The sequence below is a fragment of the Hemicordylus capensis genome, chromosome 3 (assembly GCF_027244095.1).
Source record: "Hemicordylus capensis ecotype Gifberg chromosome 3, rHemCap1.1.pri, whole genome shotgun sequence".
Taxonomy (NCBI): Eukaryota; Metazoa; Chordata; class Lepidosauria; order Squamata; family Cordylidae; genus Hemicordylus; species Hemicordylus capensis.
Window position 1 is genome coordinate 104945811 of NC_069659.1, and position 16225 is coordinate 104962035.

At 41.9% G+C, this 16225-nt stretch overlaps 1 protein-coding gene across 18 annotated transcripts in view; it reads left to right on the forward strand.

The window, feature by feature from the left end:
- Window positions 1-16225, forward strand: part of DMD (dystrophin) — a 1901967-nt gene that overhangs the window by 831109 nt on the left and 1054633 nt on the right. For all 18 annotated transcript variants that reach the window (XR_008319265.1, XM_053308495.1, XM_053308494.1 and 15 more), the window contains 3 exons: window positions 6663-6773; window positions 9807-9980; window positions 10078-10233. Coding sequence is in view for 17 of the 18 variants with exons in the window: in XM_053308495.1 (XP_053164470.1) it covers window positions 6663-6773; window positions 9807-9980; window positions 10078-10233 (441 nt within the window). In the remaining variant the exon portion in view is untranslated. The remainder of the gene's footprint in view (window positions 1-6662; window positions 6774-9806; window positions 9981-10077; window positions 10234-16225) is intronic.

The window sequence follows — 16225 nt, forward strand, 5'->3', positions numbered from 1 at the left end:
ACTTACAAATAAGTCCAAATGGGTTAAGTCAAGGAAGTGTGCAAAGGATTGTAGCTCTAGTCTGCTTTGCTCTTTATAAATATGTATGGAATCACAATCAGTTGAAACAGGAAGTCTTTTGATGCCATTGCGTCATTTCATTGAAATCTAATGGACAGTTTGACAGTTTTATCAAAACTGTGTTGCTAAACCATTTTAATCCTCTTCTTTATTTTCATTTTCAAACTTGATCATTAAAGTGTATAATTTTGTTTCTCTTTTCACCAGATTCTACATTGATGTTGTTGTCTAGTTTTTATTTCCAAAGTTTATACAGAAAACAAAGATTTCTGTATAAACATGGGCAAAGATTTATACAGACTAAGATTGTCATTACTACATGTAATGACAATTACTACATGTAATGACAATTGGTGTTGAAGTCTCCTGGACTTTTGGTGCTGGGAGACTTCAACATCCACTTTGGTACTGGTTTGTCTGGTACGGCTCAGGAGATCATAGTGGCCATGACAATTATGGGCCTATCCCAATTAGTTTCTGAACCAACTCATGTTGCTGGCCACACACTCGATTTGGTCTTTTGGTCCGATCAGGGGGTGTTTGTGGGTGGGGGATCTGATGGTTCCCCCATTGTCATGGATGGGCCACTACCTGGTTAAGGTTGGTCTCAAAGCTACAATCCACCCCTGCAGGGGTGGTGGACCTATTAGAATGGTCCATCTGAAAAGGCTGCTGGATCCAGCAGGATTTCAAAAGGGCTTGGAGGATTTTGATCTTGGTGCGGCTGGTGATTCTGTCGATGCCCTGGTGGGAACCTGGAACAGGGAGCTCAACAGAGCAGTAGACATTATTGCTCCCAAGCATCCCTTCTGACCTGCTTCAAAAATGGCCCCTTGGTATACTGAGGAGTTGCGGGGGCTGAAGCAGTTCGATAGGCGATTAGAACGCAAGTGGAGGAGAATTAGGTTCGAATCTGAGAGGAAACAGCATATGATCCATTTGAAAATTTATGCGTTGGCAGTGCATGCAGCAAAAAAGAGATTTTGTTCTGTGCACATTGCAGCTGCAGGTTCAGGCTCGGCAGAGCTCTCCCGGGCTGTGAGGGGTTTCATTTCTGCTCCTTCTACTTCAAAATCAGTCCCCGTGGTTGTTATGCTGTGACACTTTTAATAGGTTCTTTGCGAATAAGATCTCTTGTATTCGGGCCGACTTGGACTTCACTATTTCTGCAAGGTCTATGGTGGAGGTGTCCAGCAATTCTTCTTGCAGTATTAGGTTGGATCAGTTTCAATATGTGACTCCTGAGTATGTGGACAAGCTGCTTGAGGTGGTGCGGCCTACCACTTGTTGTCTGGATCCTTGTCTGACTTGGCTGCTTCTATCTAGCAGGGAGATTGTTGGAGGTGGCCTAGTTAGTATAATAAATGCATCGCTGAGGGAGGATAGGGTGCCTCCTTGTCTGAAGGAGGCAATGTTTAGCCCACTCCTTAAGAAGTCTTCCCTGGACCCCTTGATGATGGATAATTACAGGCCAATCTCCCTTGGTTGGGCAAGGTGATTGAGAGGGTGGTGGCTGACCAGTTCCAGTTTTGGAGGAAACTGATTATCTAGACCCATTTCAAACTGGCATTAAATATGGCTATGGAGTTGACAGCCTTGATCATCCTGATGGATGACCTTTACCAGGGAACCAACAGAGCGAATGTGGCTCTGTTGGTTCTTTTGGATCTCTTGGCAGCGTTTGATACCATCAACCATGGTATCCTTCTGGATCGCCTAGGGGAGTTTGGGCTGGGGGAGTACTGCTTTGCAGTGGTTCTGCTCCTGTCTCTCGGGTAGATTCCAGATGGTTAAGTTCCATCTAACAGCTCCTCCAGGAGCTGTTATATGGAGTCCCTCGGGGCTTCATTTTGCTGCCAATGCTTTTCAATATCTACATGAAACTGCTGGTTGAGGTCATCAGGAGGTTTGGTGCTGGTTGTTATCAGTATGCTGATGACACCCAAATCTACTTCTCTTTTTCATCTTCAGGAAATGGAACTCATTCTCTAAATGCCTGCCCATAGGCAGTAATGGGCTGGATGAGGGTTAAGAAATTGAAGCTGAATCCAAGCAAGACAGAGGTGATTATTGTAGGGGCTCAGAATCTGAAGTGTGAGTTAGATCTTTCTGTGCTGTATGGGGTTACACTCCCCCAGAAGGAGCAGGTGCATAGCCTGGGTGTACTCCTGGACCCAGGCCTCACCCTGCTATCTCAGTTGGAGGCCAGGGCCAGGAATGCTTTCTATCAGCTTTGGCTGATTTGACAGCTGCACCCATTCCTTGAAGAGGATGACCTCAAAACAGTAGTGCATCAGCTGGTTACCTCCCGCCTTGACTATTGCAATGCACTCTTTCTGCATTTGTATGTAGTTCAGAAACTTCAGTTAGTTCAAAATATGGCAGACTGGTCTCTGGGGAAACCCAGAAAGACCATATTATGCCTGTCTTGAAACAATTACTCTGGCTGCCAATACATTTCCGGGCAAAATACAAAGTGCTGGTTATTACCTTTTAAAGCCCTGAATGATTTAGGTCTGAGTTATCTTATACAGTGCCTTCTTCTGCATGATTTCCACCACATGTTAGGTCATTTGAGGAGGTCCGTCTCCAGTTACCACCAGTTCGTCTGGTGGCGACTCAGAGGCAGGCCTTCTCTGTAGCTGCTCCTGGGCTATGGAATGCACTGTTGGCAGAAATCTGTATTTTTTCTTTCAGGAGAGTCCTTAAAACCTGTATGTTTGGCCTGGCCTTCCAGGGTTTTTTAATTGTTTTAAATGTTTGCCCTGGTTTTCAACTGTTTGAATGTTTAATTGGTTTTATTCTGTTTTTATAGTTTTGATTTTAATTGTTTTTATTTTGTTGTAAACCACCCTGAGCCATTTTTGGAAGGGTGGTGTGTGTGTGTGTGTGTGTGTGTGTGTGTGTGTGTGTGTGTGTATAATATATTAGATATATTAGATATATTAGATATAGATAGATAGATAGATAGATATAGATATATGACTTTAGCTGGTAATGACTAACTTGTCTTATTTATTTCATTGATGCTTGGTCATGGGCTTAATCATGGTGCCTATTCTGGATTCTGTGCACAGTGAGCCTGCAGTTTGCCACCCTTGATATCTTACCTCTCCCCACATAACTAGGGAGCAATGTGCATTGAACTGCCCTGAGCCATTTCTGGAAGGGCGGTATAGAAAGCAACTCGGTGGATGGATAGATAGATAGATAGATAGTACATGGTAACAAGCAATCTTTATGTCATCATGTGCATGATTTTATCAATGATATTTTTGTATGGTGTTTTACCAATACACTGTGCACTTCTATGTATTGATAACACACATTAAAAAGTGGTGTTTTTACATGCTTTTGCATGCTTTTATGCAGGAACATATTTGTGAATAAGTAAAACATCACTGAAAAAAATCTTGATGAAGCCATACGCACATTCATATTAACATCACTTTTTTACATGAGTGTGTTGGCAATATAGAAGGGGAAAGATGCAAATAAACCAAAAGAACTAAAATTTGCAGCATAGAAACATAAGGCTTATACTGCCTTATATTTGTCAGACCATTGGTTCATCTAGCTTAGTGTTGTCTACACAGACCGGTAACAGCTTCTCCAAAGCTGCAGGCAGGAGTCTTTCTCAGCCCATTCTTAGAGATGTCAGGGAAGTACTTGGAACCTTCTGCATGTAGGCATGCAGGTGCTCTCCCAGAGTGGCCCCATCCCCTAAGGGCAATATCTTACAGTGTTCACACATGTAGTCTTCCATTCAAATGCAAACCGGGTTAGACCATGCTTAGCAAAGGGGACAATTTACTCTTGCTACCACAAGACCAGCACTTGTCCAAAACTGTGCAAACTTTGTATGCTCCTACCTCAGAAAATTTCTTAGACAAATCAATTTAGGAGTAGTGGAATGAAGGCCAGAGTGAATCAGTCAAATAATAGAAAGGGTAAAACCCTCTAATCCCTAGAAAGATAAACCAGAAGAGCTGAAACTATAGTAAGAATCTATAAAAATGTATAAGGCAGAAAAGCTAAAATCAGAGTCAGAATTAAGAATAGGTTGGGAGACCCATTAAAGAATCTATAATAATCAGTGTGAAATGGTCTGTAGCCACCTTTCAGACTGGAGCTGAGTATCATGATTCCTGCTTCTCATTCAGTTGTTTGTAATCAGAAAGTAGGACATGAGCATAAATATTACACTAATTATGTTTTTCATTCTGTGTGAAGTTGCTTTGATCACAGCTATGTTGGTGCTGAACAACCATGTTATGATGGTGACTTGCTAAGGGAACTACTGTATATCAATTGGGATTGATGCTCTTTTCTCTAAAATGACATAAAGAAAAAAGGGGTGTATTTTAACATAAACTTATATTGGAGACTTTTTGTCTTTTCTAATGTCTTTCTCTCTCTCCTTACCCTATCAAACAAAATGCCAGATGAATAACATTTTGAAAATATATCACAATCAACAGCAGCAATAAATTACTGCCTCTTGTCAACAGCATATCACATAGTTTCCATTTCAACTTACAAGCATTCTTATTAGACACCCTCCTAAATTCTCTTGGGAAAGTGTTCCATGCCATTTTGAGGGCATGTTTGTTCCATTTTTTATACAGCACCTGTGCTTATGTTTAATGATATGAAATAAATTGATCAGATTTTAGCTATTATTTTTAACAGCCCCCCCCCACTGTGCCCTAACCTAACAGATATAAAACCATGCAAGTGCTATAATAATTCTCAAACTTTGTTAGAAAGGTTAGATATGATATGATCCACTGTGAATATAATACAGCATTTTACAGTTTAAAATAAGGATCTACAACTGGCAGCCACCCATGTTAAAGCTGACCTTCAAGGGCAGTCTGTTAATCTGTTATGAACCTCTTCTCCTTTGGGGCTTATTTCAGAATCTTTTTAGGAGTTGGAAGGTGTCAGAGACAAAAGGGTGTGCAAGAAAGACATCCATCTTCCTTATGTGCGCTTTTGGTCTTCCTTTCTTGTATGCATTTCCCAGTCAGATAATGGACAAGAGTATAGAGCCAGAGGAAGAGAAGCAGGTGGAGAAGAGCACTGTCTTCCTCATGTTCTGTCCTGACCCAATTTAAATATGACATTGGGTGAGCAAGAAGAGCTTTCTGGTGTACTGCTCTTTATGCCTTGTATCTCATTAAAACTTCCCTCCTTAGCTAAATATGCAGCATTAACATTACGGAGCAGTGTCTGCCCAGGCCATAGATTTCTGGCAGGCCAACACAGGCAACCTTTCCTTTTAAATAAGACACCAGGTCTGCAGATACTGAGCATCATGTTTAAATCAGGCCTCTAACTCCATCTCCTCACATAATTCCAAGCTGGAAAACAACTCTGAAACTTCAAACTTCAAACAGTCTTTGTTGTTCAGTTTTTACACTGAGCTAACTAAAAATGTATTTTTTAATGTGTATGGAAATACATATTTTATATTTTCAAGTAAAAGACAGATCCTACCTTGCAAGTGTACTTATAGGGAATATAGAGTAGCTGAAATGCTTATTTGATTAAATGTGGGCTAAATGAGAATTTCTGACATTTTCCTCATCATTTTGCAGTAATGGTTTCTAATTATTCTTCTTGATGAGAAGGAAAGCTGGCAGATATTTCCTGGTATAGCTGTACTCTCTGGTAACTGTTCAGCAGTTCTGCCACTAGCAGATATTCATTTTTAAACAATTTTCACATAAATTGGTCTGAACTGGTCTAAATTAGCTCATATCAATATCTGCTATATGAGTGCTTTGTGTGGTGTTACATTGGTCAGTATTGTGCAAACCAATTGTTTTCTTCTTATGAGACTGGTTTATCTTGGAGTGTCAGAGGTGAAGATTTACATTGCAGTAATTTGATCGCAACTAGTTCTTGTTGAAAGTCATAGACAGAAATACTTATTAGAAAACCACTGATATGATTACATTTAATATCCTTTCATCAGTGTACTCTTGTGTATTTATCCTGTTTAGCAGGGTAGAGTCAGCAGAGGCTCAAGTAATCCAACTCAGGGCATGTCATATAGTTTAAATGCACCGCTATATTAAGAAAATGTAGCTTATAAAAATAATCATTTAATAAAAATAATCATTTATAGAAAATGTAGTTTATAGAAAATTGGATCAAGGTTTTGATCCAAATAGATTAAAAAGTCCTAGGCAAGCAATATTCAAAAGGGGGCAAGCAAAGGCAAGAATTTTCATCCTGTTTCTTGTAACTATTTCTTGTAACCTTGGTTTGTTTCCTATAGTTATATTTTGTTTTTCATGTAAGAGAACTCTAACCCTTCTTCTTCTTTTCCTGACAATGGAATCTTTATTATTTACTTACTACACTGTTGTTTAAATGTTCTTATGTTAGAAAGATGATTTCACTGAAACAAAGTCATACTTTGGTTTTATGTTCAAGTGAGCGTAACAGTTAATATTTCAAATTAGAGCAGCATGGAGCACAAGACTATGTCACAAATTAGTAATATCCTATGATTTCTTGTAAAATCTTATATATTTGCTTATAAAAATAATCCATTTTGTTTCAAACACATCTGCTTTTTCCCCCAACAGAAAATTCAGTCAGAGTTGACAAGCCATGAGATTAGCTTAGATGAAATGAAAAAACGGAACCGAGGTAAAGATGCTGCCAAAAGGATATTCCCCCAAATTGATATTGCACAGGTTTGTAAATTCTACTTTAAAAAAAAAATTATCTGTGTAAATCCCTTCTTTAAAATACAGGAACAGAAAGGAACCAGCACTTCTTAACAAGTCAGATACGTGTGTGTGTGTGTGTGTGTGTGTGTGTGTGTGTGTGTGTGTGTTGGTAGAATATACCAACTTAAACAGGTGTGTACAACATGAGCAATGTCAGCATAGCCTTCTTGATAATGGAAATGGGGTGCATACATGTTTCTGGGACTCCGGTTGCTCTGTCAAATTTCAGGTTTAAAGTGATCTGTGAAGTCACCCTATTACATGCACATATCCTCTATAATAAAGAGCTTGGTTGTAATCCCATGTCTTTCTCGGCCGTTCTGAGCATGCGCGGAGCGCATGCCCAGAACGTCCAAGAAAGATACGGCCGCAGGGACACGGCGGCCATGTTGAGGGAGCAGCGGGCCAAGAAGGAAGTACGGGGAGGGAGAAGCTGGGATCGGGGAGGGCAGAGGCGGCGGCGGGTCCAGCCCGGCCGCTGCCCCCATAGCAGCAGCGGGGTGCTGGCAAGTCCCTCATAAGAGCAGACTGCAACGTCGAGCAGGGGAAGGGGCAGCGGGGCGCTCTCAAAGCATCGCCGGTAGGTTGGGCAGCAGTGCTCAGCCTGCCACGCTGACCGTTCTCTGCTCCATCCTAACCCTAGACGAGGCGACAAAAGGGCTCCCGCCTGCCTCTGCTGCCAGCAGGGCAAGCTGCCGGCAGACTGCAGCGCTTCAGCACTGTCGCTTCGCCTCAGTAGCCTCCCAGTCCCAAGGAAGTCCCCGTTGCCTGGAGGGTGGGAAGAAGCGAGATGAGGGGGACCCGTCCTCTCTCGTTCGCGCTCTGCCTGGGCGCTGGCGCAAGCAACTCTCTCGCTGCCTTCGCTTCCCTCCCACCCATCCCAGTGGTGAGCAGCGCCAAACAAAACTCCTGCCTCAGCCCACGTGCATGCGCGCTGCCCTGCTAGAACGCATTGACTGACCGGAGAAGTGCCGAACCAGCGGCCAGCAGTGGAGGAGGTTGGCTGTGGCCAGCCAGGCAGCAACCGTTACTCTTTCAGTCGAAAGTGGCTTGAGGCACTCCAGCAGAACCTTTGGACACAGCCTTTGGAAAGCGCAAAGTAATGAGGAGTGCTTCTGAGAATGTGCAGAGTGCACTCCTCCACCTTCTTCAGACACACACATCTGGGATTAAAGGGTTCTGCCCGAGGCAGTGGTGAGAGAACACGGTACGGCCGAGCGGCCGCGAGACTGGGCCCGCCGGTGGCGGGGGAACTGAGCCCGCTGGTGGCTGCCGGCGGGGAGACTGGCCCCGCTGGTGGCGGTGGCCGCTGCAGGGCGACTGGGGCCAATGGCGGCGGGGAGAGGACTGGGCCTGGCCTGCTGGCGGCAGCGGCCGCCGCGGTGGGCCGGGCCCACTGGTGGCAGTGGCAGCCACACTTGGCCCCGCCAGAGACGGAGGGAACGGGAGGTGGGCGGGGAACTGTGGCAAGACCACTTTCCCATGGATCTTACTTTTCTTACAAAAGAACACTTTTACCCTGTTCCAGCTGGGGACGGGGGTGGGTGGGGAGACACATGCACATAGAAGCGGCTTCTGCAAATGTTTGTAGCTGATTGAAGAATGCAGAGACTATGTGCAATACAATGGAACAACAGAGAAGGGTGGGCTCTTTTATTGTTGTTATTTTCTATAGGCTTCTTTGCTGCAAACAACAAACCTCACTTAACCCAAGTAATAATTTCTCTAAGACCACTCATCAAGCACACACCCAAACCTAGGACTCTATTCCTTGCACCACACCACTCCCAATTCCATGTACAAGGGAGGAAGGCAAAGACGGGGAGAGAGAGAGAGAGAAAGAGAGAGAGAGAAAGGAAGGAGTGAGGCAGGAAGACAGGACAATAGAATGATGGAAAGAAGGAAGGAGATAAAAGAGAGAGAAGGGAAGGAAAAGGACAAAATAAACGAGGGAGGGAGGGAAATTAGGCAAGAGAGAAGTAAAGAAGGAAGGAAGAAGGAAGAAAAAGGAGTGAGGGAGAAGGACAAAAAAAAGACAGAAGGGAGGGAGGAGCAGCCAGCCCCAAAGAGCGAGCCCGTTAAAGAAAGAAAAGAGGAAAAGAGAAAGAAAACAGAAAGATGGGAGTGAGAAGAGGTGGAAGAAAGGAAGGAAAGGAGAGAGAGGGAGAGAGCAGAAAGGAAGGAAAGGAAACAGAGGAAGAGGGAGAGAAAAGGAAGGAAAGAGAGAGAGAGAGAAAGAAAAGAAAAGAAAGGAGGGCGAGAGAGAGGGAGAAGGAATAAAGGACACCCCCCCCAAAAAGGTATTAGCGCCCGTTATTTTAACGGGCTAAAAAATACTAGTGTAAATATAAAATGCCTTATCTCATCTCTTCCTAAAATGTATATGTGGAATAATAATATTTAAGGAAATCCATGCATTAGGGCATTTGGCTAGTGATGCAAAAAGTGAACCCTGAAGGCTAATTATATATATAAATAATCTCTAAACTACCTGCAGGCTAAATGTTTTAAGGAAGTCCAGTTCATTTATGAGCAGGACTACTTATTTCATAATTTGTATGTGATGACCTAGCAATATTCCTGCTAACTGAGCAAAAAGGCAACTTTTAAAGTGCCTTATATTTAGATCAACCATCCCTATCCAACTCCAGCCCATTATTCTCCACTGGTGTTGCTGGTGCTTGCGCTTATTTTTAGATTGTGAGTCCTTTGGAGCCTGGGAACCATTTTCTTATAACTCTTGCTATACACCACTTTACTGAAAAGAGGTATAAAAATATTCCTAAAAATATCAACAACAATCATAATCTAAAATTTTCAAGGGCCCTGATCTCAACATCAAAGTAAGCCACAGGGGTACTGGTTGTGCAATTGCTTGACAACTGTTTATATTATTTCTAAGTCAACACTTCCCCTGCTAGAACGGGGAAGGCGGCAAAGATTGTTCTAATTATGTAGAAACAACCTTATCCCTTCTGTCTCAAATTGTATTTTCAGAAAAAACTACAAGATGTCTCTGTGAAGTTTCGTTTGTTTCAAAAGCCGGCTAATTTTGAGCAGCGCCTACATGAATGTAAAAGAATTTTAGATGAGGTGAAATTGCAAGTGCCGAAGTTGGAGCTGAGGAATGTTGAGCAGGAAGCAGTGCAGTCACAGCTGGATCAATGTATGGTGAGTATTTGCAGTCCAGTTTGTTCGCACAATGTGACTAGGGCTATTCTTGTGCCATTGAAATAAAAACAATATTTCTCTTTTCTGTGTCTGCTAGAAATTGTATAAAACTCTTAGTGAAGTGAAATCAGAAGTGGAAACAGTAATAAAAACTGGGCGTCAGATTGTACAGAAACAGCAGACAGAGAACCCAAAAGAACTGGATGAGAGACTTACAGCTTTGAAATTGCAGTATAATGATTTGGGTGCCAAGGTAGGTTCTCAGTGCAAAACTATATCTATGTCTCACTTGCAAATTGAAGGCTCTTTCCTATAGTTGTAATCTCTTGTGTTTCCCCTTTTCCCTTTTTGTATTTATTTATCCTTTTGTCTTTTGTTTTGCAAGAAAACATCAGTTCTACTACAAGAATATTCAGAGTGGCTCAATTAAATATTCAAATAATTTAACTGCATTTGCAATCTTGTCACATTTAATATGAAAGGAAACCATTGAACACATTGGGACTTTCTTGTAGGGATGTGCATGGAACCAGGTGGGGATGGTTCGAAGGTGGGGTGTGTGCTGCTTTAAGGGTGGGGGAGGATGCACCTGCGTCGGCTACTTCCGGATAGTTCTGGTAAATGGGGGCAAAGGGGAGGCAGGGTGGTATGCTGCTGCCCCAAGGAACATTAGAAAACCGGAGCGCCACTGGGGCAAGAGTGATGGGAGGGGTAAGTACACCCTCCCACTCTTAAAAGCAGCACCTCCACCTTTGAACTGGCAGAACCAGCTGACGTCCGAACTGGTTTCATGCACATCCCTACTTACTTGTGAGAAAACATGTTATGAACATGCTATTTCCTATTACATTGAATTGGAGGACAATGGAAAGAACAGTTAGTATGGGAGTATTGCTTATCAGCCTTTTGGCTAAGATCAAGTGCAGTGTGTAGCATGAGATATACAGCATGTTAATCATGACAGATATAGTAGTAATTTGTGATTCTCCAAGTAAGCATATGCCAAACCTATATCCTCTCAAAAGATGTTGAACCTGGTGCTTGTATAGAGAAGCTCTTATGCTCTCCCCCCAATCTGCCTTTCCCTCCCTCAGTTCATCTTAGATGTACCTCCGAGCCCCCCCAAACTCACTCCTGAGGCCCTGAACCCCCACCTCCTCTTGGAATCCTGTCACCACTAGTCAATCATAGTCCAGTATCAGTCTTGAGCTGTTTGGCCAGTACCTTCCCATATGGACCTCTTGTATTGGTCTGTTGAGGATGTCACCTAAACATCCTCAATGTTCAGTGAAGCTACTGTCTGTATATAGAAAGAACTAGAACCAGCCACCCAAGTAAACAAACTTTTTCCTAATTTACAAAGTAACTGCTCCGGTTCACTTAGAGAACATTTTACCAACACAACCATGAAACTAACAGATGCCTGAGAACTCTCCACAACTACCAATACTAGGGGGCACTAAGCGCACCTTTAAGGTTCCATAACAGCTTGAAGGGAAAGGCTGGTGAGAAAATAGCAAAGGTTGTAAAGGGTTATATACCTCCATCTCTTCACTATGATCCCAATGCAATAGGGACTGCTCACAGCTGCTATTTTAAACTGAAAATAGACCCTAAGATAGGCAGTGCTGTGTTTACAGTTATATCCATTTAGGGCCATTACATTATCAGCTAGAAAGGTAGAAGAAATAGGATTATCTAGTAGAAGCTGGGAGCTTCTTGTCCAGGGCAAATAGTAGCCCGGGTGAGAATGGATCAGGACCATGTGGGGTCAAATGGTTAGAGTCCTTCCACTTCTGGTCTCAATTCATATTGTACTCCCTGCATAAAAGTTTCCTTTAAAACATATGAGGCATGCCACAGGTTGCACAAGCTACAGATGTAGCACAATCAACAGTGTTGCACTATCACAATGTCTTTCAACAAGCATGCTATTAGAATGTCAGTCGCTGTCCTCTGTCCTAGAGGAGAGCACACATACCTAGGCCCCTCTCTTAGGGACCTTCTTTACTTGTGTGGTGTTGCTTGCTTTCCTCTGGCCTACTACACTCTTTTTTGATGAGAGAGTTGGGTATCTATCCTCTAGATTTGGACCCTGCTCATTTTGGAGATATTATTTCACCTCAAAGTACCATGACGCTATGTATCACCCTCCTACAGAAAACGAAGTAGCTTATTAACCTTCCTGCTTGTGTGGAGAGTGTTAAAAGAAAGTCAAAGAGGGAAGATAGGGCAAGAGGCTTGTTGTGGGTAGCAAAGCCTAAGTAGGAGGCTTTGAGCCAGTTCGCCATCAAACTGGGCCTGTTCAATGGCTTACCCCCAAGCCAAACAGGGCCCAGTTGGGCTCTAAAATTATTTTGCATACATACATACATAAATCTTACCGCCCAGTCTAGGAGCCTTCAGAGCTGCCACAGCCATGGGAGGTCTGATCCCTTCGTTGGCTTAAACAAGGAAAATCTTGTTTGCTAACCAAACTGTACATAGTTCATTTTGTGTTTTTAAAACAATAAACTAAGTTTAAATATGATCCAAAAATAAGTACTGTATGCATTCCAACCCCCCCCCCCCATTTAACCCCCCCCCCAAATTCCCCTCCCTGAAACAGTAAAAAAAACAACACACCACCAAAACCTCATGGCTTCAAAATGTATGGAAATGTTAAATTTTTATTTCCAACTCCTCACTCTGTATGAAAGAGGAGCAAAATGGAGGTGCAGATTATCACTGGAACAAGTTGACAACAGGTCCCACCTGAAGAAGCAGCCCTTCAGTTACTCAGTAGGCATTTGTGGTCAGCAGCTGACATCCTGTCTACCAAAGCACATGTATAAAGAGGGACTGTGAGGACACAGCTGGAGCTTGCGCACAATTCCTTCAGTTCCTCTACATGCATGTTATGTTGTTATGCAAGTGGTAGAAACATCCCTGCTCTGGATGCACTCTAAAAGAGAGAAGACACATCACACAGGGTTAATAATGCATTTCCTCTGTCCCAGATCGCTTCCAGAGTGCATACAAGCAGGGGCATTTCTATTGCTTGCACAACAACACACATGTAGAAGGATGGGGAGAGTAGTACATGAGTTCCAGTCCCTTTCCAGAAGTTCCTCTTATGTGCTTCAATACTCAGTATGTCAGCCACTGGCAGTAGTCCTGGCTTCAAGCTTAAGACCAATCTTGAAGACATTCTTAGAGAATGCATTGCCACATGAATAAAATACAGCAGCTTAACCTCTGACTGAGACCAAACAAATAACCACACTATTGTTGATGGATTTCAGCACCTGTAGTTCCCTGGCTTATGGTACTTATGTGAAACAGTATGGATAAATGGTTGAGAATTTTTTATTTGGGCTCAGAGCATATAAAATACAATACAAAATAAAATATAATATAAAGTTTAAAATATAAATTTAGAACAGAATGTATTTAAGATCTTGAAGGGGCTTTTGTGGGGGTCTACCCAACCATTCGTGTATCAGTCATACTTATATCATTTTTTCTAAGGATCTCATGACTATAGTCATCTCACCTTGTCATAATAATCCAAGGGTAACCACCCCTTATGAGATGGGTTAGACGGTGAGACAGTAACTTGCTCAAGGCAACCCTGTGAGCCTATGGCTAGGATAGGGATTTGAAGGCAGGTCTCCCTGGCTCTAGTCCAAAATGCCATCTACTAAAGTACACTATGTTTTTTAAAATGTCCAACCCCATGAAATCTATTTATAATGAAATTCATTTATGTCAGTACTAACCCACTGATGCTTCTCTCTAAACAATAATTTTGATAACAAAATATCATATCTCTTTGCAACATTTTCACATAGTTGCTGAAACTACATGCTACATGTAGGAATGATATGAGGATCCTGCATCTCTTCCCTAGATGGTGAAAAAGCATCTTGTGGAGGGTGATTCCAAGCTAATTCACTGTAGAGGAAAACAGCTCTCTTTGCCTTCCTGCCTTCCACCCTGCCTTGTAGCCTCTCTGGGCTAAATCTGCTTTTCTTTACAAAACAAAGAACAAAAAAAAAACCTCCATGCAATTTTTAGTTTGAGCTGCATATTAGTTATTGTGAAAGAGATGGTAAACAGAGTAACTGTGTAAAAAAGAAAGACCTTAAGATGGCAGTATTTCCTATATTTATTCTATAACATTTAAATTAAAAATGAGGAAGGATGAATATGACCTCAGCCCATGAATATATAAAGCCACCCTTGGAATAACTTTGATATTGTTCCTGTTTAAACAGTGAGAAATGAAGCAAAATGTAAAGTTGAAACTGCATCTATATATAATATCCATTCTAGGAACTCGCTAAAGTATCATACATGTATAGTTCTGTATGCTCTTTTAACTTATATATATATATATATATTCAAGAACAGTCCCATATATTTAAAAAGTTCCTTTGCCCCAAACATAACGGAGCCAAGAAAGAATCTTTAGTGCACAGAAAGGCAGCAAATTGACTATTTTAACATGACATTACATTGGGTAGATGCTACATTTTAGAAGATTAATAGTTTCCATGGAAAGCAAATTTTTGCAGTATCGATGCAAGTCTAACCCCTGCTAACTGGGCAAAGAGGCACCTTTTACCGTAGTGATTCTCTTTATTTAGCAGGGGAGAGTAACTGGCCCGATCCACCCCCAGCACAGTACTTCCAGTGACTGTTGCTGGTGTCTATCTTATGTTTCATTTTAGAATGTGAGCCCTTTGGGAACAGGGAGCCATTTTATTTATTTAATCTCTGTGTAAACCGCCCTGAGCCATTTTTGGAAGGGCGGTATAGAAATTGAAATAATAATAATAATAATAATGAAAGCTGAATGATAGCTCAATGTATAGAGGAGCCAGACAAAGAGTGCCTCTCCCATCAACAATATGGTGAGACATAACTTTAAGAAATCTATACTGGATCGGTCGTTGCCCAGGTCAACAAGGACCGTGCCAGGTGCTGGAGTCCCTGGACATCTGGTGGCAAGTGGGCAACAGGACTCAGGATCTTCAGTTGAGCAACCAGGGCTGGAGGCTGCAAGGTTACTGGAAGAAACGTTGCTTAACCGGAAAAAATATACAAAAAATGCCAACAAGGAAATAGTGATCTGCTATTACAAGTCTAGTCCAACTAGAAGAGGTTATTTAAAAAGAATGTACCAAATTTGGAAAGAGAAGCATCCAGATACAGAAATAACAGAACAAAGGATAGCAGACCAGAGAAGATTCATAATAAGAAATAAAGTATTCACAGGAGTTGAACTGGAAGAACTGGAAAGAGCAACACAGACTCAAGATATGGAAGAAGAATTACCACCAACTGAAGAAGTTGCTCAGGCACAGGAGGAGGATGTGTTGGAAATAGAGGATGCTACTGTTGCTGAACTGTTCCTAAATCAAAACCAGGCAACCTCCCCTTTGCCTTCACCTCAAAAACCCAAATGCCATTTAACAGAAAAGCAACAAGAACGAAAGCAAAAAATAACTGAGCACATGAACCAAAAAACCACCAGGGTTCGACTTCCAACTCTAAAAACAGTTGCCAAAAAACAACTTGCTCAGGCATTAAAAGATGTCAATGCTGCACTTGCAGAAATAACAACCAATAATTTGCAAGAAACAAACCAACTAATGTACAGTGCAGCAACAATAACACAAGAGCTCGGATATAAGATCAGTGGACCTGTAAAAAAAGAAAGCAGTACATCACCTAAATGGAAGATTTTAGAAAATGAAATTTCCAGGCTCAGATCATATGATCTTAAATTGAAAGATATGAAAGACAAGAAGCTGAAGAATGAAAACACCAAACAGTATCTGATCCAAAAATACCACCTAGATTCAAGGAGAATTAGAGAAGTCCTGGAAATAATAAAGCAACAAATAACAGAAGTGTCAAAGAAGATTAGCAGATACGAAGCCAGAATCACACAACACAGGCAGAATCTCCAATTCCAGTCAGATCAGAGACGTTTCTACCAAAGCATAGAAGGAGAAACTGCAAGAAACCTAGAAACACCAAATAAAGAAGAAACAGTGCAATTCTGGGGGAAATTATGGGACAATCCAATAGATTATAATAAAAAAGCAGGCTGGATGAAAGAGGTCAAACAAATGCAAGATCTAATAATAACACCAGAATTAATAAGTGAAAGAGCAAAGAAAATTAAAAATTGGACTGCACCAGGCGACGATGAACTGCATGGCTTTTGGCTTAAACACCTAACAAGCCTTCAT